Source organism: Lutra lutra, chromosome 10 (genome assembly GCF_902655055.1).
Source record: "Lutra lutra chromosome 10, mLutLut1.2, whole genome shotgun sequence".
In the NCBI taxonomy this organism is placed as follows: Eukaryota; Metazoa; Chordata; class Mammalia; order Carnivora; family Mustelidae; genus Lutra; species Lutra lutra.
In genome coordinates this window covers 45,332,593-45,357,045 of record NC_062287.1, presented here as the reverse complement: position 1 = coordinate 45,357,045, position 24,453 = coordinate 45,332,593, and the positions used below count along the sequence as shown (strand labels likewise).

General features: G+C 36.7%; 2 protein-coding genes across 2 annotated transcripts in view; one reads left to right on the top strand and one right to left on the bottom strand.

The window, feature by feature from the left end:
• The window catches only part of DLG2 (discs large MAGUK scaffold protein 2), a 2,065,329-nt gene extending 2,064,412 nt beyond the window's left edge, over positions 1 to 917 (bottom strand). Inside the window, exon 1 of the mRNA XM_047691101.1 lies at positions 830 to 917. The gene's annotated coding sequence lies outside the window, so the exon portion shown is untranslated. The remainder of the gene's footprint in view (positions 1 to 829) is intronic.
• On the top strand, positions 173 to 6,751 carry TMEM126B (transmembrane protein 126B). Its single transcript, XM_047691103.1, has 5 exons — positions 173 to 340; positions 3,260 to 3,381; positions 4,589 to 4,782; positions 5,845 to 5,956; positions 6,418 to 6,751. Exons 1-5 carry the CDS (start codon positions 260 to 262, stop codon positions 6,590 to 6,592), a joined length of 684 nt encoding a protein of 227 aa, XP_047547059.1. The 5' UTR covers positions 173 to 259; the 3' UTR covers positions 6,593 to 6,751.
• Positions 6,752 to 24,453: the final 17,702 nt, after the last annotated feature.

The following is a 24,453-nucleotide window of genomic DNA, read 5'->3' as shown; positions in this document are numbered from 1 at the left end:
GAGAGCTAGGTTAACAAATAGCAGGGTAAGGGAATGTTGGGCTGGCAAGAAGGCGGGCCCACGGCCGTCTGGACCTCCTCGAAGCCAATGAGCGGCCCTCATTTCTGGACGCCACGCCCTATCACAGCCGGGATGGAGGGCGCGGCTTTTGACTGGACGGGGGAGGGCCGGGGCTGCAGGCTAGAGGCGTGAGCCGGCACCACTTCCCGCTCCGGGCGTTCTGGGTCCCCGCCCACCGCTAGTCATGTGAGCCACCAAAATGGCGGCGCTCGGGCGGGAGGCTGGGGCTGACCTGAAGGAAGCAGGTGTGGTGCGGGTGAGAGCCGAGGAAGCGCCCAAGGTAGGCGGAAACCCGGGCCGTATGAGTCTTGATTTCTGCAGCCTCAGTATATTAACGGGCTCTTCTGAAATGATGGAATTTTAAAACCTAAAGAGAACAACCTCCAAGCCCATGCGGGACGCAGTGAAGCCCCCAGTTGTTTTGGAAGGAGGCGGAGAGAAAATAGGAGATTTAAAGTCTAGTCCCGATTGCTTGCAGTTTCTTTTCTCTTGTCTCCAGGCCTTTCGCAGGCTTTCAACTTGAAATACTTCCGTGTAGTTTCTTCCACACCTTACCCCATCCCTACCAAACTCTCTTTCAGATATTCCTTTAAACGTCACTACTCTGGGAAACCTTCCCACACTTCTCCTGGCTAGGTTAAGGCTTTTCTCATGTTCTTTGTTTGGTTTGGTTTTTTGTGTTTTTTTTTTGTGGTTTTTTTTTTTTTTTTTTTTTTGTGGTTTGGTTTCATTTTTATGGCACACTAATTCTGCCTTTAAATTAACCTACCTTTTTGTCCTGACCTCGGTCGGGTTATGGATTCCAGAGGACACAACTGCATCTTAATTATCCTTAGGTCTTTCAGATACCAGGTGCTGTGTAAATGATGGATATTAAATAAAATTCTGAAAAGCCAGGTAAAATAATACACATAAAAGCAGTACAGAACTATTTTGCAGACTATAAACTTGAATACATACACTCTTACTGGGATAATCGTGGTGACCAGTTGAGTGGCCTTGGACAAGTCAATTTTTAGATAAAATGCTTGTTATAGTTGATGGAGGGAGGTGGGTGGGAAATGGGCTAAATAAGTAATGTGTATTAAGGAGGGCACTTCCTATGATGAGCATAGGATGTTAAATGTAACTGATGGATCACTAAATTCTTCTGAAATCAATGTTAGACTCTGTGTTAACTAACTGGAATTTAAATAAAAATTTTGAAAAAAATTAAAATTTAAAAAAGTTATCACAAAGTCTTTACATTTCAGTACTTGTTAAAAAAGTCTATCAAAAAATTACTACTCTCTTTCTCTGCTTTAGTAACAGTGCCTTCCAAAGACTAGGTGCAAGATTAATGTTTGCACTCAGTAAGCATTTGTCCTGTTTCAGTGTTTTAGAATCATAATACTGGGTGTCTGGGTTCCCTCTGTATTGATAGGGTAGACAGGTATAAGGTTGGTACAAGGCATTGCCTTATAGTTTTCTTTGTGGAAAATAAGGGGGTTAAAGGAATTGGATGATAGCAAAATAAACATTTATTTTAAATAAACATGTGATAAATTACCATGTTACTGATATCTGCCTTCATAGTATATTAGATGGATTAGATATAGAGTCTCCCTTAGATACTACTATATCTTCCATTTTCCATTTAGATGTCCAAAAGAGCCAGAAGATTAAACCTAATCCATAAGAAATTATAATTTATCATTTTTTACCTGTCCCCTCAGATATTTTAAAGAAAAAAATAGTACTAGCCGGAGTCCATTTCTACAATGATGCAGGGCAAGAAGCTTGTCCATTACTACTCACTTATTAATATGTATGAAAGTTAAAGGAGCCCATACCTTCAGAATGTTGATGCCATGGATGACTTAACCTTTCATTAGTTAGGGTTAAGATTGGTACATATCAGTTATTCAACAAATGAGTATTACGGTGATATTTAACAATTACAGTGTGTGTCCACTAATTACCAGTGTCAGAATCACTTAGTTTATTAAAATGCAGATTTCTAGACTTCATCCTACTCCTATTGAATCCAGATATCAGGAGGGAGCTCACAAAACTGCATTTCAAATAAACCCCGCGTGTGATTCTGGTGCAAACTAAAGGTTGAGAATCACTGATTTATTATCTTCTGAGTTCATTATGCTTATTCCACTCTAATTCTTTTGCCCAGGACTCTTGAAATTTAAGATCTAGTCTGTGCCCTTATTATAAATGTTCAAGTGGAGGTCAGTATAAACTGTGAAGGGCCATAATTTTTTTAATCTATTTGTTGGCTAATCTGGACTCCAGTAATGCTAGCATGGCAAAAGATTGAACAAATGTTGTTGTTAAGAGTTTTCACAGAGACACAAGAGTCTTACCCAGAGCAAAAGATTCAGAAAGGATCCTTTCTTAAGATCCAATTTTGTTTTGTTTTCTTTATCACTGTTTTTTACTTTCTTTTAAGGTGCTGCTGTATAAACTGTCGTGGTCCCTTGACATTGGCAACTGTCTATTCAAACATCACACTTGGGACATAGGAACCTTCCCACACTGGAGCCCAGTGCCGTGGGCCCAGGTTCCCTGGTGCACTACATATAGTTTCCAGCAAAGGCCGTGCTTCTGCTGCAGGTGCTCCTAGGGAGCCTGATATATAATTTATGTAATTCAGGGTATCCATAAGCATTACCTCTTCCTAGCCTGAAAGAGTGTCCCTCTCTCTAATGTTCTCTCTCACTAAGCGAGGCAATCCCTGCTCTCCTCCTTCTCCAGGAAACTCAGCAAACTCTCCAAAATGATCTCAGGCTTTCATGAGACAGTTGTTAACAAGTGCTCTTGTTTCCTTCTAGCTCTGAAAAAGCTAGAGCAAGAATACAAAGCTTGTCTACCTTTGGGGAAAACTGTAAGAACAACAAAAATTCAGTATCTCAGTAAGTTATCCTTCTACACTAGGTCCTAAGGCAAGTCAACCTTTCTGAACCTTATTTTTCTCATCTATAAAAGTGTAAAAATAGAGATGATCAGTATTCTACCAATTTCACGAAAAGTCGTTATCTAGCAGGTAATAAGAGCTACTAAATATTAATTGAATCATTGACAAAGTTTGTGAAAGCAGATGACAATTTTACTAGGATATAAATCGTTTTTAATCTGAACCTAAAATTTATAAGATTTATTATTAATATCATTAGCTATTATGGTTCTGAAATTTTGTGTTTTCCAGGACATCAGAATGGCAACATACACACATGGTCAGCCCAGTCTTTCTCTGGAAGATGCAAAACTCAGAAGACCAATGATCATCGAAATCATAGAAAAAAAAATTGAATATCTTAGAAAAGAAAAGTAAGAGACATACCCAGACTGAAAGTCTCTAACTTTATTTGCACATCTTCTATATTGCCATTGTTTCTGAGTATCTAAGATCCTATTAACTTTATTGAGTTGGTTATAAAGAGTTTATGAAAAAACTTGAGGGAAAAAATACACAGATGAAAATAGTAGTTTGTTGGAATATTGGGACTGTGGATAATTTCTTTTGCTTCTTAAAAAAGAAAATGTCCAAAACTATTGTTGAAATGTTATTTATACAGTAAACATTTTAAAATTAAAAGCAATTAGGAGGGGCACCTGGGTGGCTCAGTGGGTTAAGCCTCTGCCTTCAGCTCAGGTCATGATCTCAGGGTCCTGGGATTGAGCCCCACATCAGGCTCTCTGCTCCGCGGAGAGCCTGTTTCCTCCTCTCTCTCTCTGCCTGCCTCTCTGCCTACTTGTGACCTCTGTCAAATAAATAAATAAAATCTTTAAAAAAAAAAAAAACAATTAGGAGAACACCATTTTGGCAGCTACTTATATTTAGTTGATATTTAATTGTAATTACATTCAGTTTAGAATTGATTAACTCAGCGCAGTGCTGAATTCAAAAAGAAATACAGATTCCATGATGTACGTATAGTTTCATATTACCATTTCAACTTAGATTAACAGAGCTCGAGAATAAAATAAAAGGACATTAATCTTAGACCTCAGACATTTTGAATTTAGGTATGAGAATCAGTAAAACTAGATTTGTCAAATCTCTTTGCATATACTAGACAAATTATTTTAAATATATTTGCACTAATTAAGAAATAGTTATTTGTTAGAGGGCCTAACCAAATGTAAACAACTTTGACTTAAGCAAATTAATTTTTTTAGTAGCAAAAGCAGTATTCTTAGGTATCTCATAAATTTGGCTATATTGGAACATACTCATTTTTATTTGTGGCCAAAATTTTATCTCTTAGAAGAGTTCCATTTTAGAACCATTCCAAGTGATTTCAGAAAGAGGCTTCTATCCTCTCATTAGAATGCAAATTCCATGAGGGGGGGATTATTTTTCTTTACTCACTGCCCCATCCTCAACACATAGAAGATGTCTTTTGCATAGTAAGTGTTGAAGAAATATTTGATGTTGAGTAAATACATAATAATAAATCACTACCCAGGAAAGGATATCTCCATTAAGAGAATATTATGTTGAATGTAATTTTTCTCTTTGTTTTTCCTATAGGACTTTAAATATATATGGCACAGCGTTCCTTGGAACAGCAGCTAGTTTCTCGGGAATAATGGCCAACTTCATTTTCAGACATTGCTTCAAGATTAAACATGATGCTTTGAAGACGTATGCATCACTGACTACACTTCCGTTTTTGTCTACTGTAGTCACTTATAAGCTCCTTGTTACGGATGCTTTGTATTTGGGTAAATTTAAATTCATTAATATATAATGTGTTTATGTTTAAGTAAAATTAGACATTAACATACACTGTTGATAATGATCACTAATGCTCGTATATTGCTTTGCCCCTTAAAAAGTACCTTCACATACATTATCCTAGTTCATCCCCACCACAGTCCTCCTGATTAGGCAGGGCACGACGTGTCATGTCCTCTTTACAGATACACAACCAAAGGTAAGACATGTTCATGTATGCTAAGAAACAACATACTGGAGAAAAAGCAAATTTTGGCATACTGCACACATGATTTCAGATTCTGCTTCCCCTTAAGTTTTGTGACAATGCGCAAGTCATTGAATATCTGAGACTCCGTTCTATAAATTAGGACCACCAATACCTACCTCCCAGGACTGTTGTGATGATTAAAATACTGTATGTTAAATGCCTAATGAGGTAGCTACCCTATTGTGGGCTTCTAATGTTATTTCCTGCCTCTTCCTCTTACCTTAAGTTTCACAACTAGTCATTGATGGAACCTCTGAATCCTATTTATTAGGTCCCTGCTCAAGTATCTCTTTCCCAGGGAAATCTCTGATTCCCTCAGGGTAGGGTAGGTTTCTAGATAAATTTTCTGTTCATTTTACGTTCAAAGCATTGTGCACAATTAAAAATTATGTACTTAAATATTTGTCCTAGTCCTTCTTTCCTTGTGGACCCACTTAAAGGGTCTCTTTTTTGCAACATTATATCACTAATACATGCCTGACACATAGCAATAAAAATGTATAAACCTAGAATCCAGATGTCTGGGTCTACTTGTTTAATATTTTCCTTATGAAATTGCTTTATGCAACAATTATATATATAAGAGATAACTCCCCTTATATTAAGTATAATAAAAGCATTTTTTTAAACATGGTGCATTTAGTCTATCATGTGCCTTAGACTGAATTTCTAATATTCTTTCTGTTGTTTCACTATGATTGAGGATAGTACAGGTAACTACTCTGTGAGGATATAAGACTCTCTTAATAACTCTTATCCTGAATTTTTAAAAGAAACCAAATTTACTTTTGTTTTCCAGGCAATATAAGCCAGGAAAATTGTGTTCTGAGAAGTTCACTTATTAGCATAATATGTGGTGTTTTATATCCCTGTGGTTTGGCTTTCTCTAAAAATGGACGCCTTGCAGTCAAGTAAGTCTGTCTGTTTGTTCCTTTTCTTCCTTCCTCCCTCCATTTTTTTTTTAAAAGATTTTATTTATTTATTTGACAGAGACACAGCGAGAGAAGGAACACAAGCAGGGGGAGTGGAAGAGGGAGAAGCAGGCTCCCGCCAAGCAGGGAGCCTGATGTGGGGCTTGATCCCAGGATCCTGGGATTATGACCTGAGCACAAGGCAGATGCTTAACGACTGAGCCACCTGGGCACCCCCATTTTTTTTTAAATGTACATAAACTTTTCTTATTCTTTAGCTGCCAATGACACACTTTAATTATAACGTAATTTGGTATTTCAAATAGCTGGCTTTAAACCTTTTTCCTATGTATATGAAAGACCATAGAATAGAAATTATCCATGAATACCATTGAATCCATCAATGAACTTTTCATAGAAAATACATCCAAAAGAAGTTCTTGATTATTTTTCCTTTTTAGGTATCATACTGTTCCACTGCCACCAAAAGGAAGGGTTTTACTTTACTGGCTGCTGCTTTGTCAGACAGAGATAAAAGCCATGATGATTCCTCTAGTCTTAGAGACGGCCTTTGGAATATTTAATGGTCTACAGCATTATGCAAGATTTGAAAATAGACGAGAAAACTGTACATGAAGATTAATCAAAGAGTGAATGGATACTAAATCAGCACAATGGGGTTTTTTTATGATGAGGGCTCAGGCATTGCTGAAGCAGTTAAAAGTAACTCTGGACAATTTGTTTCTGTTCCTTTGCCTGGTATACAGTGTACTCAATAAATATTCAGTAATTCAGCATTTAAATGTAAGTTTCATCTTTCTTTATTGTGTGTGGAAATGGATTTGAGACATCAAGGTCTGCTCTACACATTTATATATTCATGAGACATTTAAGTACCTTATATCTCAGGTACCATGTAACATGTAATAAGGAATGGTCCTTAACCCAGAAGGAACTCATAATTAGAAGAGAAATTTAAAATGTGAACACATAGCAAGAGAAGGTTTGAGAAGTACACAAATAATTCTGTGGGCACATAGAGGATATGGCTTTTAACTACTTGGGTAATGGTAAAAACTAAGGGAAGAAAGTGACATTTGACCTATATTTTGAAGGAGTAGTTAACAGTTCGTAAGAAAGCAACACATAGAAATTAGCATACAGCCCATTCCTCTCTCCTGCACTCTTATTCTGTATACTTTCTAGCCTCTTATCATTAACAAATGTGCTGTTAAAGGAACTTTACTGAGTGCCTATTATGCTGTGCATTATTATAGATACCAGGGGTCCAAAGATTCAGTCCCTACTCTCAAGAAGCTCAAAATTTAAGGAAAGAGATTACAGCACTTTAAGTCTTTAAGAACATTCCTTTATCTTAGTTCAGGAAATGAGCACTGTCTGATGAATAAGGCACAGAATGGAGCCCCACAGTTCATTCTCCTTGTCTTAACCATGTATAACTTGAGATAAGATTCAGTCGTCTGAGGCCCCAAACAACACAAAGCAAAATGGAAGTCTTACCAGGGTGCTTTATGACATCATAGATAACAAAGTGGGATATACCTTAGTGCTAATGAAAAAAGTAAAACTAACTAGTTAGGTGTCCAACTTTGTGTTCTCAGAATAATTCACGAAACTGAGGAAAGGGCAAATGACTAAGGGGAACTAAGTCAAACCGATAACTGGATCAATGGTATTCATATTTCAACTCTTTAAAAAAATTCTAATACAAAGATGATACATGAATACCATCTCAATGTAACATACTCGATTGACCCAGAAATATATAGAGTAAGATTTGAAAGTCCCCCTTCACTCCCACATCCTATTCTCCAGAGGCACCACTATCAAGTTAGCATGCCTCTTTCCTTGCAGTACTCTTTTGTATACTGCAAATTAATTTTCACTTCAGTGTCTTGGAGGTATTTCCAACTCATTATGTATAGGTCTAACATGGTTTTTTTTAGTGCCTGAGTAACATTCTTGGTGATTCCAGTATTCATATAGGTGATCTTTCTAACACCCTGGTCTCTCCACCCAACCACTTAACTCCCATGGTCATACTCTAGAACTGCACCATCCAATATAATAGTCACTAGACCACTTGTGGCAACTGAGCATTTGAAATGTGACTAGTTTAAGTTTAAGATGCATTGTAAGTGTAAAATACACAAGTTTGAAGAACTATGTAAAAAATTTAAATATCTCATTAAAATATTTCATACATGATTTATATATTTTTATTGGACTATGTTGCTGTAGCCTTAGTCATTATCATTAAGTTCAAATTCTCTACATTCTCAATTTTTAAATCTCATTTTCTGATCACTACCTCCTGTTCTTCCTGTTCATTCACTTTCCACAACTCTAGCATTACTTTGACCTCACCAGAACCTATAGTCCATCAATTCTACTACCTTCTTAATGCCCCTCATGCCCTTCACATCTTCACTGTTGTTCCCTGGATTCAGCCACATCAATCTTTTTAAAGGTTACCAATCGCAAGGCAAAAACTAAAAATTAAAAAATAAAAATCTAGTTAAGATTTTTTTTTTAAGATTTTATTTATTTATTTGACAGACAGAGATCACAAGTAGGCAGAGAGGCAGGCAGAGAGATAGGAGGAAGCGGGCTCCCTGCTGAGCAGAGAGCCCGATGCGGGGCTCCATCCCAGGACCGTGAGATCATGACCTGAGCCGAAGGCAGAGGCTTTAGCCCACTGAGCCATCCAGGTGCCCCAAGATTCATTTTTAAATAAAAATATGGCTTCCTTTTTGAGATTTCTGTTCATGTCTTTGGCACATTTGATTTGCAGAAGCTCTATAAATTCTGTGTTTTATTTGTTCATATGATGAGATAGTAATCTGGGAGGTTAACTTATGTTCCCTTCCCTGCCACCTGAAAGCTGAGGAGATTGTTACCTTACTCCATGACTTCACATTGCCTTTCCTACAATAGAAAAAGTTGGGAAGTCTACTGATAATTTCCTCCAGTGTTGGAAAGCAGTAACTTGCCAAAGTGGCTTTAAGAGGCCTGAAGGAGGAAATTAGGGAAACCTTGATCCAGGCTTGAACCCAAAGTTGACACTAGGTAAAAGGCAGTATCTAGAGACAAGATAGGTCAGAGGTGTTAAGTACAGCCCGGGCTCATCTCTCAGGTTCAAATCTCGGTTTTACTACTTACCAACAGGATGACTTTTAACAAGCTATTTCACCTCTCTGCACCTCCATTTCCTCATCTATAAAATAAAGAATAAAGATTTTACTGACTTTGCAGTGTTGTTGAGATTAAATGAGTTAATATATATAAATTGAAACAGTGGCCAACTCACAGGAAGTCTACATGTGTTACTGCTGCTACTGTTATTGTTGCTGGGATATCATACCAATGATCACAGTCCTTTCCCTAGCTGCAGTTAGAGATTTTAGCATTTTTCTAGGAAAGACTAGAAAGAAGAAGCACAGCAAAAAAAAAAAAAAAAAATCCACAAGATATCTCTCATATGAATAAATATGTATTCATTTATTCTGCTAATATTGATTCAAGACCTAGTATATGAAACACATTGTATATCACACATTGGGCAAGTTATCTAACCTGTCTATGTTTCCTCAAGATATACTAATAACCACTTTGCAGTGAGATTACAAAGATTAAAATACATGGAACAATACCATCCAATAACTGGCTATAGGTGGTACTCAATAAATGTGTTTACATTGTTTTTTTACATTGTTATATAATATATATATATTATGTGTTTACATTGTTTTTTTTACATTGTTATATTGGTATATAACAATGACTAAGATACTGTTGGTGGGAATGCAAGTTGGTGCAGCCACTTTGGAAAATAGTGTGGGGATTCCTTAAGAAATTAAAAATAGAGCTTCCCTATGACCCTGCAATTGCACTACCAGATATTTACCTCAAAGATACAGATACAGTGAAAAGATGGGCCATATGTACCCCAATGTTCATAGCAGCAATGACCACAATAGCCAAACTATGGAAAGAGACAAGATGCCCTTCAACAGACGAAATGGATAAAGATATGGTTCACATAAACAATGGAATATTACACCTCCATCAGAAAGAATGAATACCCAACTTTTGTTATCAACATGGACAGAACTGAGGAGATTATGCTGAGTGAAATAAGTCAAGCAGAGAAAGTCAATTATCATATGATGTCACTCACTTGTGGAACGTAAGGAATAACATGGAGGACATTAGGAGAAAGAAAGGAAAAGCAAACTGGGGGAAATCGGAGGGGGAGATGAACCATGAGAGACTGGACTCAGAATCAAACTGAGGATCTTGGAAGAGAGGGGGATGGGGGAATGGGTGAGCCTGGTTTTGGGTATTAAGGAGGGTATGTATTACATGGAGCACTGGGTCTGGTGCATAAACAATCTTGGAACACTGAAAAAATTAAATTTAAAAAACATAAATAAGATACAGTTCCTACTGTGGGAAGTTACCTTCTTTCTTGCCTTTTCTCCTCCATTTCCCCCAACTGCCTTAACCATGTGATTTTCCCTCCTGCTTTGTATTGGATTGTATCACATTGCATTGCCTTCAATGTATTGTATTGATTTTCTCTCTGCTTTTATCAGTTGCCACCAAAGATATGGGCACCTGGATTGCCTTGCTTAGAGAGCCAATGGGACTTGCATTCAGTAGTCTCACAGGATTGTAGTAAACAAAGAAGTTCTTAATGAGCTCAAGAACACCTCCTGTGACTGTATACCCCAGCCCAGTGCCGGCAAAATGGGCAAAAACTCAGAACTACCACTTTCTCCCTGGAGGTAGTCTACATATTTTTCTAGCTCCTGCCTATGAGGTCCAGCCTTCAAACAACCTACATTTAGGACTGAAATCCTCCCCTGAGACACTGATGGATTTTGACACATGTTCAACTCCTAGAAACCACTAAGAACAAGGAAGGTGACATGGAAAATCACAGATTTCAGAGACAATGAGGAAAACAAGCCAGATCAATTGATGAGATTCATTTCCTACACAGGACCACGGAAAGCCACATGCAAAAGAATAAAACTGGACCCCTATCTCACACCACATAAAAAGAAATCAATTCAAACAGGTTAAAGACTTAAGACCTAAAGTCCTAAAACTCTTAGAAGAAAACACAGGGGGTAAAGTTCATGACATCAGTCTTGGCAATGATTTTTTTCCTCTATTTGATACCTTAAGAAAGGCAACAAAAGCAAAAATTAAAAAAGGGACCATATCAAATTAGAAAGTTTCTGCACAACAAAGTAAACTATCAACAAAATGAAAAGACAACCTACTGAGTAGGAGAAAATATTTGCAAACCATATATCTGATAACCTAACATCCAAAGTATATAAGGAATTCATACAACTCAAAGCAAAAAGCAAATAATATGATTTTTTAAATGGGCAAAAGAACCTAATATATATTTTTCCAGAAAGACATAAATGGCCAGCAGGTACCCAAAAAGGTGCTCAACATCACTAATCAACAGGAAAATGCAAACCCAAATCACAATGAGATAGCAACTCATACCTATTAGAATGACTACCGTCAAAAAGACAAGAGATAAAAAGTGTTGGTGAGGATGCAGAGAAAAGGGAATCCTTGTGTGGTGTTGGTGGGTATGTAAATTAGTGCAGCCACTATGGAAAACAGTATGGAGTTTTCTCAAAAAATTAAAAATAGAACTACCATATTACCCAGCAATCCCACTCCTAGATATATATCCAAAACAATTGAAAATGTGATATTAAAGAGATCTATATTCCCACGTTTATTGCAGCATGATTCACAAGAGTCAAGATATGGAAACAACTTTAATGTCCATCAGTGGATGAATGGATTAAGATGTGAAAGAGATATACACTCTATTGTTTCTATATACATTGTATATAATATGTACAATAATGTATAATATATGTTCCAATATAACAATATTGGAATATTATTGGAATATTGGACTGCACCTGGGTGGCTCAGTCCATTAAGCATCCCACTCTCGATTTTGGCTCAGGTCATGATCTCTGAGTCATGAGATCAAACCCTGCATCAGTCTCTACACTCAGTGTGGAGTATGCTTGAGATTATCTCCCTCCCTCTCCCTCTGCTCCCCCCAACTTGTGCTCTCACTCTCTCTCTAAACAAATCTTAAAAACTAATATGTATAGGATAATATATACAATTATCATTGAATAATTATATTATAAATAATAACACAAATAATATACTATATATGTGTTTATATACATATATATAGTAATATTCTTCAGCCATGAGAAAGGAAGAAATCCTGCTATATGCAACAACATGGGTGGAACTAATTATGGGCATTATGTTAAGTGAAATAAGACAGAAAAAGAAAAATACTTCATGGTATCATGATATTTATAAGTGGAATCTTTAAAAAAAAAAAGTCAAACTCATAAATCGTAGAGTAGAAAAGTGGTTACTGGGCACCTGGGTGGCTCTGTCAGTTAAGCTTCTGCCCTTCTGCTCATGTCATGATCCAAGAGTCCTAGGATGGAGCCTCAGGTCAGGCTTTCTGCTCAGGAGGGAGTCTGTTCTCCCTCTCCCTCTACCCCTCCCCCTGCACATGTGCACTCACTCTCCCTCTCTCTCTCTCTCTCTCATGGGCACACATGTATGCACTATCAAATAAATAAACTCTTTTTTTTTTTTTAAGTTGTATTTATTTGAGAGAAAGGAAAGAGAGAGTGAGAGCACAAGTAGGAAGAAAGGCAAAGAGGTGGGAGAAGCAGGCTCCCCACAGAGCAGGGAGTCTGATGCAGGGCTCAATCCCAGGACCCCAGGATCATGACCTGAGCCAACAGCAGATACTTAACCATCTGAGCCACCTAGGCGCCCCTAAATAACTAAGATTTTTAAAAAAGAAGAAGAAAAGACTAGAAAAAGAGTCATTGCCAGGGGCTAGGGTGGGAAAATAGGGAGCAGTGTGTAAAAGGGTACAAACCTGCAGCTATAAGATGAATAGATCTGACGATCTAATGTAAAACATAGAGACTATAACTGATAATACTGTACTATATAATTGAAACTTGCTAAGTGATTAGAATTTAAATGTTCTCACACACACAAAGAGCAATTATGTGAGCTGATGGGTATGTCAATTAAATAGATGGAAGGAAATTCTCTTACAACCTATACATATATCAAGTCACCATAAAGGACACTTTAAATATCTTATAATTTTATATGTTAATTATACCACAGAAAAACTTTGAAATTTTTAAAAACCCCAGATTCAAGTTCAATGAATTCCAACCAAAAGAAATCCAGAAAATATATCTCCACGCTACGTCATAAACAACTTCCTTAAAACCAGTAAGAAAAAGAGAATCTTTGTAGAAGCCTGAGAAATACCCACAGAAATAAGAATGACAGCGGACCTCTCACTGGTAACAGTGCTAGCCAGAAAACAGTAGAACAAAACTTATAAAGTACTAACCTTAAGGGGTGCCTGGGTGGCTCAGTCAGTTAAGTATCTGACTTTGGCTCAGGTCATGATCTCAGGATCTTGGGAGGGAGTCCCGCATCAGGCTCCCTTCTCAGCAGGGAGTGAGCTTGTCCCTCTCCCTCTGCCCTTCCCCCTGCTTGTGTGCTGCCTCTCTCTCTCTCTCTCTCTCTCAAATAAATAAAATCTTTAAAAAAAAAATTAAGTACTAACATTAAAAAAAAAAGTCAGGGCACCTGGCTGCCTCAGGTGGTGGAGCATGAGACTCTTGGTCTCAGGGTTATAAGTTCAAGCCCTATGTTGGGCATAGAGATTACTTTTTAAAAAGTCAACCATGAAGACAGAAATTTAATAAAATACAGTCCAAGTACCTTTATAAGAAATCCAGAAACTATTACTCCAACATACTCCAACAATTAGGAGAAAACCCCCAACTTCCTTCTCCCTGGTGAGAGAAAGGAGTGAAACCTATGTCCATCATTCTGACTTTCAGGGGGCTGCCCAAGGAACCATTTTCTCTTACCTGAATCCAAATACTGACAGGAATGGAGTGCCAGGATAGGGATGTCTGAGAAGAAAAAAAAAAGCCATAAACATGCAGTTTCTGTAAACCACAGAAACACTAGGTAAAACTCCAATATTGCAGCCTACACAGTATCACAGAGCAACACCAACAAGAGCTCTTGAGAAGAAATTGGCAAACTTCTTCAAGCACAGAGAAGATGCATCCCCAGAAAAGGCTGAAGCAATCTCCAGAATCTCCAGCTGGACTGAGTAGAGAAAATTCTTCCTGCAAAAAAGCAAATCGAAAAACCTGGGAGCATGGAGTGATTCTTCAAATGCTGAAATCCCAACAAAAAATAACGACCCATAGAAAGAAACAAGAAAAATGGCACATTTAAAGGAAAAAAATTTATCTCCAGAAATTAACCCTCAAGAAACAGAGATATACCAGAAAAACAATTACAAATTGTTGTCATAAAGATGCTCAATGAATTAAAAGACAGCACTGATAGACAAGAGGAAATCAAGAAAATAATACATGAATAAAATGAGAATATCAACAGAGATAGAAACTATGAAGAAGAACCAAATAGAAATCTGGAACTTAGGAATATAATATCTGGATTGAAAAACTCACTAAAGATAATAACAATCTGAAGAAAGAATCAATGAAATCAAAGACAAGACTTTTAAAATTATTGTGGTAGAATAGCAAAAAGAAAAAAGAATGAAGACAAATGAAGCAAGCTTAAGGCACTTTTGGAATATCATCAAGTGGAACCATATATGCATTATGTGAGTCCCAGAATGAAAAGAAAGAGAAACTCTTTGAGGAAATAATTGCCAAGATCTTCTCAAATCTGAGAAAAGAATGGACATACAAATTCAAGAAGCTCAAGGAACTCCAATTAAGAAAAATCCAATGGGATTTACAATGAGATAAATTGTTGAAGGAAGTAATCAAGAAGATGTGATCACCAGTTGACCTGCAAGCTGGATCTGGACAATCAGAGGCTCCTTATCCCCTCCCCTGTCCCTAGAATATACATTCTATCCACCATTCTCATAGTGGGAGCTTTCTTCAAGGACACAGCCTTGAGAGAGAAATGTGTTACTGAGACCACGTGGACAGTCTATGTGACTGAACCAATTAAGTTTCTGGTAATTGAGGGCGGAGATCTACTTGTCTTGTGGCCACCCAGACAAACCTTTTATGTAAATTCCTTATTAAAACTTCTGCCTAGCAATCTGGATTGGTCTGCTTCTTGCTTTGGTCTCTCCTTGCCCTTCATGTACAGAAGCCAGTTTGGGAACCAAAAGACATCTTAACCAAACTGTCAAGAGTCATGAAGAGAGAATCTTGAAAGCAAGGGAAAGGCAATCATTATGTACAAAAGAGCTACTACTAGATTATTAGCAGATTTCTCAGTGGAAACCTTGTAATCTGGAAGGGAATAGGATGACATGTTCAAAGTACTGAAAGAAAAAAAATGGCAACCAAGAATATTATATCTGGAAAATCTGTCCTTCAAAAACAAAAGAATAATTAAGAATTTCTCAGACAAACATAAGCTGAAGGAATTCATCATCACTAGACTTGCCCTATAAGATATGCTGAAGGGACTCCTTCAAATTGAAGCAAGAGTACTATAAAGAGTAACACAGGGGTGCCTAGGTGGTTCAGTCAGTTATGTAACCAACTCTTGATCCTGGCTCAGGTCATGATCTCAGGGTTGTAAGATCAAATGCCGCAAAGGGCTCCACACTGAGTGGGGAGTCTGCTTCAGGATTCCCTCACTCTTTCTCCCTCTGCCCCTCCTCCTGCTCTTGATCTCTCTCTCTCTCTCTCTCCCCCTTTCTCTCTAAAATAAATCTTTTTAAAAGATAAAATATAAAAGCAAAGAATAAACAGTAACACAAAAATGTGAAACTGCCTGGTAAAGGTAAATATTTAGACAAATACAGAAGCTTTAAGTGTATATGCAAATCATTTTACAATCTAGTATAGAATTTAAGAAAAACATAGAAGCTATAAATTTATGTTAATGAATATGAAATACAAAAAGATGTAACTATATATCATCAGTAACATATAATGGGAAAAGTGAAGATGTAAAGGAGTAGATTCTACACATGACTGAAATGATTATCATACTTCCAGTGATCAGTTAAAAATAGACTGTTATAACTTCAAAATGTTTCATGTTATTGTGGTGGTAGTCACAAAGAAAATATCCATATAATAGACACAAAGGAATATGAAAAGAAAATCAAAGTTTGAAACATACCCCCAAGGGAGACATGTTAGACCACAAAACAAGTCTGAAAAATTCAAGAAGATTCAAATCATTCAAACTATCTTCTCTAACCACAATGAAATTAGAAATAGAAGGAAAACAAGACAATCCACAAATACGTGGAAACTAAACAATGCATTCTTTTTAAATTATTGTTCAAATATATATTATTCCATATATTAACAAAAACTGTTACTTCAATAGGCATAACTAAAATCCCTCAGATTATAGTTCAAATATATTCAATTCAGTTAGTAAAACCAAATCCCTCTATGTTTAGATGCAATTGACATCAGTGTCAGAAAAGTCAGACCACTACTGGTCCTCCTAGATGGCCTCCTGCAAGTCCTTGCTGAGTGTGTCAGACTGCAACCCTTACAGTCCTTTGACCTGCACCCTTTCTGTAGTTAGTCACACAGCAAATTAATGTCGAGTCCAACACAGTTGACTATCATACAACTCCCTTCATTTTTTTCACACATAAAAAAGCCTATTTATTTAGATTCTTTTTATAAAATACAAAGTTTTAATTATTTTTAGGTAGTTATACGTTGGTTTCTTTTTTGCTGAGTAATAATTAACATAAATTAGTTTCAGGTGTATAACATAATGATTAAATATATGCATGTATTTCAAAATAATCACAATAAGCTGAATTAGCATTTATCACCACACATAATTACAAACATCTTTTTCTTGCGATAAGAACTTTCAAGATTTAATGTCTTAGCAACTTTCAATATACTATACAGTGTTATTAACTGTGGTCATCATGTGGTCACATTATAGCCTCATGACTTACTTATTTGTATCTAAATGTTTGTACCTTTTGATCACTGTCATCATTTCACCCATCCTTTATTCCCCACCTCTAGCAATCAGCAATCCGTTATTTGTATCTATGACTTGGTTTTGATGTTGTTGTTGTTGTTTGTTTGTAGATACCCCATATAAGTGGGATCAGTGGTATTTGTCTTTCTTTGTCTGACTTATTTTATTTAGCATAATGCCCTCAAGGCCCATCCATGTCAAAAATGGCAAGATTTCCATCTTTTTTTTTTTTTAAGATTTTATTTATTTATTTGACAGGAAGAGATCACAAGTAGACGGAGAGGCAGGCAGAGAGAGAGAGGGAAGCAGGATCTCTGCCGAGCAGAGAACCCGATGCGGGACTCGATCCCAGGACCCTGAGATCATGACCTGAGCTGAAGGCAGCGGCTTAACCCACTGAGCCACCCAGGCATCCCAAGATTTCCATCTTTTTATGGCTGAATAATATCCATTGAGTATATATATATCACATTTTCTTTATCCATTCATCCATCAGTAAACATTTAGGTTGAGTCCATGTCTTGGCTATTATGAAGCACTGCAATGAACATGGGGATGCATATCTCTTTTGGAGATAGCGTTTTTGTTCCCTTCAGAAAAATACCAAGAAGTAGAATTGTCAGATCATATGGTAGTTGTATTTTTTTTCCCATTTTGTTTTATTGATGCTGTTGCTTGGGCCTTAACCAGGTACTTCTGCAGTGGTTATAGCCTCTCCTTGATCTTCAGGTTTCCCTGGTGCTTGTTCAGTCACAGCACATGGCACCTGTCTTCTTGGGTTGCAGATCCAAGGGCTTGTACTTCTTACACTTGCATAATTTCCTGAGGTGCTCTTTCTGAGCCTGGTTGATGATAGTGCTAGATTAACTAAGAAGATAAGAAAGAAGACCCAAATAGCTAAAATTAGAAATGAAAGGTTTTTTTATAACTGATGTCCCAGAAATAAAAAGGATCCTAAGGAACTACTATCAATAATTATATGCCAACAAATTGGGTAACCTAGAAAAAATGGACAAATTTCTAGAAACATCTAACCCAACAAGACTGAATCACAAAGAAATAAAAATCCAAAAATACTTATAACTAGTAAGGCAATTCAAGCTGTAATTGAAAAGCTCCGCACAAAGAAAAGCTTAGAACCAAATAGCTTCACTGAAGAATCGTACCAAACATTTAAGGAATTAACATCAATCCCCCTCAAACTCTGCTTATGAATTTAGGAGGATGGAATACTCCCAAAGTCACCTTATAAGGCCAGCATTACAGCATTATCCTGATATCAAAACCAAGAAAGTTAAAGATACCAGAAAAGAAAACTATATACTAGTATTCTTGATTAATATTGATGCAAAGATCCTAAACAAAATACTAGAAAACTGAATTCAACAGAACATTAAAAAGATCATCTACAGTAACCAAGTGGAATTTATACTTGGAAAGCAAGGATGGTTCAATATAAAAATACCAATTAATATAATATACCTCATTAACAAAATTAAGGATTAAACCATTGATCATCTCAATTAACAGAAAAATTAACTACCTTTTATGATGAAAGTTACTTAACAACTTAGAAATAAAGGAAACTATCTCAGGGTGCCTGGGTGGTATAGTTGGTTGAGTGCCTGACTCTTGGTTTCGGCTCCAGTCATGATGTTCGGGTCAGTGTTCAGCGCAGTGTCTGCTTGGGACTCTTTCTCCTTCTCCCTCTGCCTGCCCCCCACCACCCTGTGTTCTCTCTCTTTCTCTTTCTCAAATAAATAAATGAACCTTGGGGGGGGGGGGGAGGAAACTACCTCAGTGTAATAAAAGCCACACATGAAAAGTCCATAGCTAACATATTCAATGGCAGAAGATTGAAAGCTTCTTCACTGAGATGAACAAGGTAACCAAGTCCACACTTGACAATACTATTCAATATAGTACTGAGAGTTCTAGCAAAAGTAATTAGATAAGAAAAGAAATTGGAAAAAAAAAAAGTAAAATTACCTCTGTTCTCAGATGACATAATCTTATATATATATATAAACCCTAAAATCCCAGGAAGGGCAGGGGGGAACTGTTACAATTAAAAACTATTTAAACGGGGGCGCCTGGGTGGCTCAGTGGGTTAAGCCGCTGCCTTCGGCTCAGGTCATGATCTCGGAGTCCTGGGATCGAGTCCCGCATCGGGCTCTCTGCTCAGCAGGGAGCCTGCTTCCTCCTGTCTCTCTGCCTGCCTCTCTGCCTGCTTGTGATCTCTCTCTGTCAAATAAATAAATAAAATCTTTAAAAAAAAGAACTATTTAAACAAAGTTGCAGGATACAAAATCAACACACAAGAATTAGTTGTTTTTCTCTACACTAGCAATGCCAAAACAAGAAATTAAGAAAACAAACACATTTACTATGGCACTAAAAAGGATAAAATACTTAGGAATACACTAATACACTTACCCAAGGAGGTAAAAGACTCAGACTCAAAACTACAAAACACTGCTAAAAGTACCAAAGAAGACACATGGAAAGAGACCCTGTGCTTGTGGGTTGGAAAACTCAGTATTGTTAAAATGCCAATATGACCCAAATTGATCTATAGATTTAATGCGGTTGCTATCAAAATCCCAATGGCATTTTTTATAGAAACAAGAAAAAAAATCTTAAGATTCATAGGAATCTCAAGGTAACCTGACTAGCCAAAACATTCTTGGAAAAAAACAAGGCTGGTGGTCTCACACTTCTTGATCTTAAAACATGGTACAAAGCAAGAGTAATTAATATGATGCACTGTCACAAACATAGATCTATCAACTAATAGAATACAATAGATAGTTCAGAAATAAACCCTTGCATATATGCACAAATGATTATTGACAAGGGTGCCAAAACTACATAATGGGGAAAAGGATGGTCTCTTCAACAAATGGTGTTTTGAAAACTGGATATCCACATACAAAAATAAATAAATAAAGTTGGATTTGTTCCATACTACATGTCCACAGCTAACTCAAGATGGATTAAAGACCTAATATAAGACTGAAACTACACAACTCCTAGATGGAGACATAGAAAAACACTTCAGTACATTGTGTTTGGCAATGATTCCTTGGCTATGACATCAAAATCACAGGCAGCAAAATAAAAGTAGATAAACAAAAGTACATCGAACTTAAAATCTTCTACATGTCAATAAAATAACAGAATAAAAAGATAACCTATGGAATGGGAGAAAATATCTGCAAATCATATAGGTGATACGGGGCTAATCCAGAATATATAAGGAACTTCTCCAACTCAGTAACAACAAATAAATCCAATTAAAATACAGACAAATGACTTGAATAGACATTCTTCTACAGAATATACACAAATGGCCAAGAAGCACACAAAATGATGCTCAACATCACAAAATCATTAGGGACATACAAATCAAAATCACTATGAGACGCCCTCTCATACTCATCAGGATGGCAACTATCAAAAGAACAGAAAATAAAAAGTGCTGGTGAGGAAAAGAAGTTGGAACACTTAAGCCCCATTGGTAAGAGTGTAAAATGGTACAGCCATCATGGAAAACAGTATGGAAGACAGTACCATCATGGAAAACAGTACCACATGATCTAACATTCTCACTTCTGGGTATGTATCCAATAGCACTCAAAAGAGAGTCTTGAAATGGTATTTGCACACCCATGTTCATTGCAGCATTATTCACAATAGCTGAGTGATGGAAGCAATCCAAATCTTCATGATCGAATAAACAGGTAAAAAAAATGTAATATATACATATACATACATTGGGATATTGTGCATTCTTTAAAAAGCAGGAAATCCTGTAACAAGCTACAAAACAAATGAACATTTGTTAAGTAAAATAAGCCAGTCACAAAAGAACAAATAATGTATGACTTCATCCATATCAAGTGTCTAAAGAAGCCAACCCCACAGACGCAGAAAATAGAAAGTTGGTTACCAAAGGCTGGGGGTGTGGAAAGGAGTAATTAGTATTTAGTGGATAAAGAGTTTCAATGCTGCAAGAAGAAAAGTTATAGAGATCTGTTGTATAACACTATGAATATGCTTAACATTACTGAACCATTCATTTAAAAATGGTTAACATGGTAAATTTAATGTTATGTGTTTTTAACCACAATTTTAAAACTAAGGCTAGATACTTTATAGAGTTGGAAAAATATGAAAGAATTCATTACCAGAAGATTTGCATTCTAAGAAATGTTACAGAATAATTCAGGTAGAAAGAAAATGATACCAGATGGAATATTGATCTATAAAAAGAATGAAAAGCACCAGAGACTGAAAATATGTGGATAAATATAAATTTTCTTAGTTTTAAAAATTCTTTCAGAGACAAATGACTATTGAAATTTTAAAAAAAAGTAACTATGTATTGTGTGGTTTATAACATACTTAGAAGTAAATGTGTGATAATAATAACATAAAGACCAAGAAGATAGAAAAGTATACTGTTGTAACACTCTTTTACCATACATAAAATGGTATAATATTACTTGAAGATAGATTGTGATAAAGATGTTGTTGCAGGTATAACTGGGTTCCTCCAAAACATATTTGCAAGTTCTAATCCTCCATACCCGTGAATGTACCCTTATTTGGAAATAGGGGTTTAGCAGATGTAATCAAGTTAAGATGAGGTAAATTCGAATAGGACAAATCCTTGATGAATAACTGGTGTACTCATAAGACTACAGAAATTTGGTACAAAGACACAGACAAAGGGAAAATGGCTCTGTGAAGGCACAAAGACACAGTGTTAAATGCCATGTTAAAGACAGAAGATGATAGTGGAGCAATGCATTGACAAGAGCCACCAAGAGCCACCAAGGATTGTCAGAAACCACCAGAAGCTAGGAGAGAACCATAGAACAAATTGTCCTTCAACACCTCCAGTAGAAACCAATCCTACCAATATGTTGATTTCAGACTTCTTGCCTCCAAAACAGTGAGCAAATAAATTTGTTGTTGTAAGCCGCCCAGTTTCTGGTCTTTTCTTACAGTAGCCTGTGGAAACTAAAACAGACGTATATTATACATGCTAAAGCAATCATTGTAATTATTATTAAGAATTGTAGCTAATAGGCCAACAAAATGAATCAAATGGAATAAAAAATTCAATTAGTCAAAACAAAAAAGAAATAGAAGGAAAAGGGAAATGTAGAACAGATGGGAAAAACAGAAAACAGATCTCAAGATGATAGATTTTAAATCCTGGGATATAAAAATCATATTAAATATAAATGATCTAAACACCTCCTTCATTAAAAGTCAGAAATTGTCAATTCGGATTTTTAAAATCCAGTTATATACTGCCTATAAGAAGCCTGCATTAAGGTAACTGGGTGGCTTAGTCAGTTAAGCAGCTGCCTTTGGCTCAGGTCATGATGCCAGGGTCCTGGCATTGAACCCTGCATAGAGCTCCCTGCTCAGTGGGGAGTCTGCTTCTCCTCTGCCCCACCCTCTCCCCCTGCTCCTGCTCACTCTCTCTCTGTCTCTCTCACTCACTCTCTCTCTCAATTAAATAAATAACACCTTTTTTTAAAAAAAAAAAACCTGCATTAAAGATAAAGACGCAAATAGGTTAGAAGTAAAAGGATGGGAAAAGCTATGTTATGTTAACACTAATCAAAAAAAAAGCTATTGTAGTGGGTATATTAATATTAGAAAAAGTAAATTGCAAAGCAAAAGGTATTACCAAGATATAAGAAGGTTATTTCCTAATCAATGACGGATCAGTTTATCCTAAATGTTTAATCATTTCATATGGATCTTCCCAATACATGAAGCAAGAGCTGTTAGAAATGAAAGGAGAAATAGGAAAATGTCCAGTATAGTTGATTTCAATAACCTCTCAGTAATTGATAGAACAAGTTGGTAGCAATTCAGAAAGGATAAAAAAGTCTTAAACAGTGCTATCAACCAACTTGTGATAATTGATGTTTTAGAACACTTGGCACAACAACAGCAGCACATACATTCTGTTTGATAATATATGGAACATGTATCAACATGGACCAGAATCTGGGCTATAAATATCAATAAATTTTAAAAAATTCAAGTCATATAAACTATATCCTGTGACCACAATGGAATTAAATTCGAAATCTGTAACAGAAAGTTACCCAGAAAATTGTAACTATGAGAAAATTAACACACTTCTAAATAACTCATGGGTCAAAGAAAAAAGCAAAGAGAAATTAGAAAGTGTTTTGAACCAAATCAAAATAATAAACATTTCAATATCTGTGGGACAGAGTTAAAACCGTAGTTGGAGGGAAATTCACACCACTAGACACATGCTGGGGTGGGGGGGGGGAGATCTTACATCAAATGACCTCAGCTTCTTCCTTAGAAATTACAAATAGAGGAGCAACTTAAATTCCAGGTAGGAAAAAGAAAACAAATAATATAGATCAGAGCAGAAAACAACAGAAAAAAAAAAGGCAATAAAAAAGCCTGGTTACTAGAGAAAATCAAATAATAAACCATTAGCCAAAGTGATCCAACATAAAAAAAGAGAAGATAGAAATGACAGGTATCATGAGAGATGTGACCTCACTACAGATTCTACAGGTTTTAAAGGCTAATAAGGAAATAACTGTGAACAATTTAAGCTTGTAATTTGAGAACTTAGATGAAATGGACATTTCTTCTTGTCTTGTGGAGAACTGATTTTTTTATTATGAAATGGAAACAAAGTATTCACATGCGCACGGACACATGTTATAGTTAGCATCTTAATAAACGTTTTCTCAAACCGTCCCTGCATTTACCTCGGAAACTTTCCAGCTGGAGCGTATGCTGACTTTCCTCCGAATCTGGGGATCTGTTTTAATTTTCGGGTTTACGGACAAGCGACGATTTGACATGGGATAAATTCCTCGCAGCCAAAGGAGTTTGGGGTGCTCTACTGCTCACCTCGCCAATGAAAATTTCCCCCTCTACCTGAAACACCTCTTTCTCCTTGACAAAGCTCAGTGATTTCCAAAGAAACCTGGATAAGCACTTTTAGGATCCTCACAACTTTACACAATAATCAAGGAGAGTGTTAGTTGCGCCCCTCCCCCGCCCGGTTTTATAGATGATAAAGGAAGCTGCGGGAATGAGAGCTGAAAGGTCTTCAGAGGCTTGTTCCAAAACTTTGGTTCTCAATTGTTCCGACTTACGAAGCCACCAGCTCCTTCGCTCTCGGGTTTTTCTTTAACCACATTCACCCAAACCTGTTTCTATAAGCAGTATTTGGCAGAGCACGAGCGATCCTCAGAAAAAGCTCTTGCTTACTCTTGAGGGTCTCAGAATGTGGTGGGACAACTAGCCAGATGATAAAATAGCACAGGGAGCTCAAGATGTTAGGGAGA

Bases quoted from the DNA above. Each gene is read 5' to 3' on its own strand.
- TMEM126B (XM_047691103.1), top strand. From the start codon at position 260: ATGGCGGCGCTCGGGCGGGAGGCTGGGGCTGACCTGAAGGAAGCAGGT. The intron at 4,783-5,844 runs GTAAATTTAAAT...TTTGTTTTCCAG, and splicing joins TACGGATGCTTTGTATTTGG to GCAATATAAGCCAGGAAAAT. The intron at 5,957-6,417 runs GTAAGTCTGTCT...TTTCCTTTTTAG, and splicing joins AATGGACGCCTTGCAGTCAA to GTATCATACTGTTCCACTGC.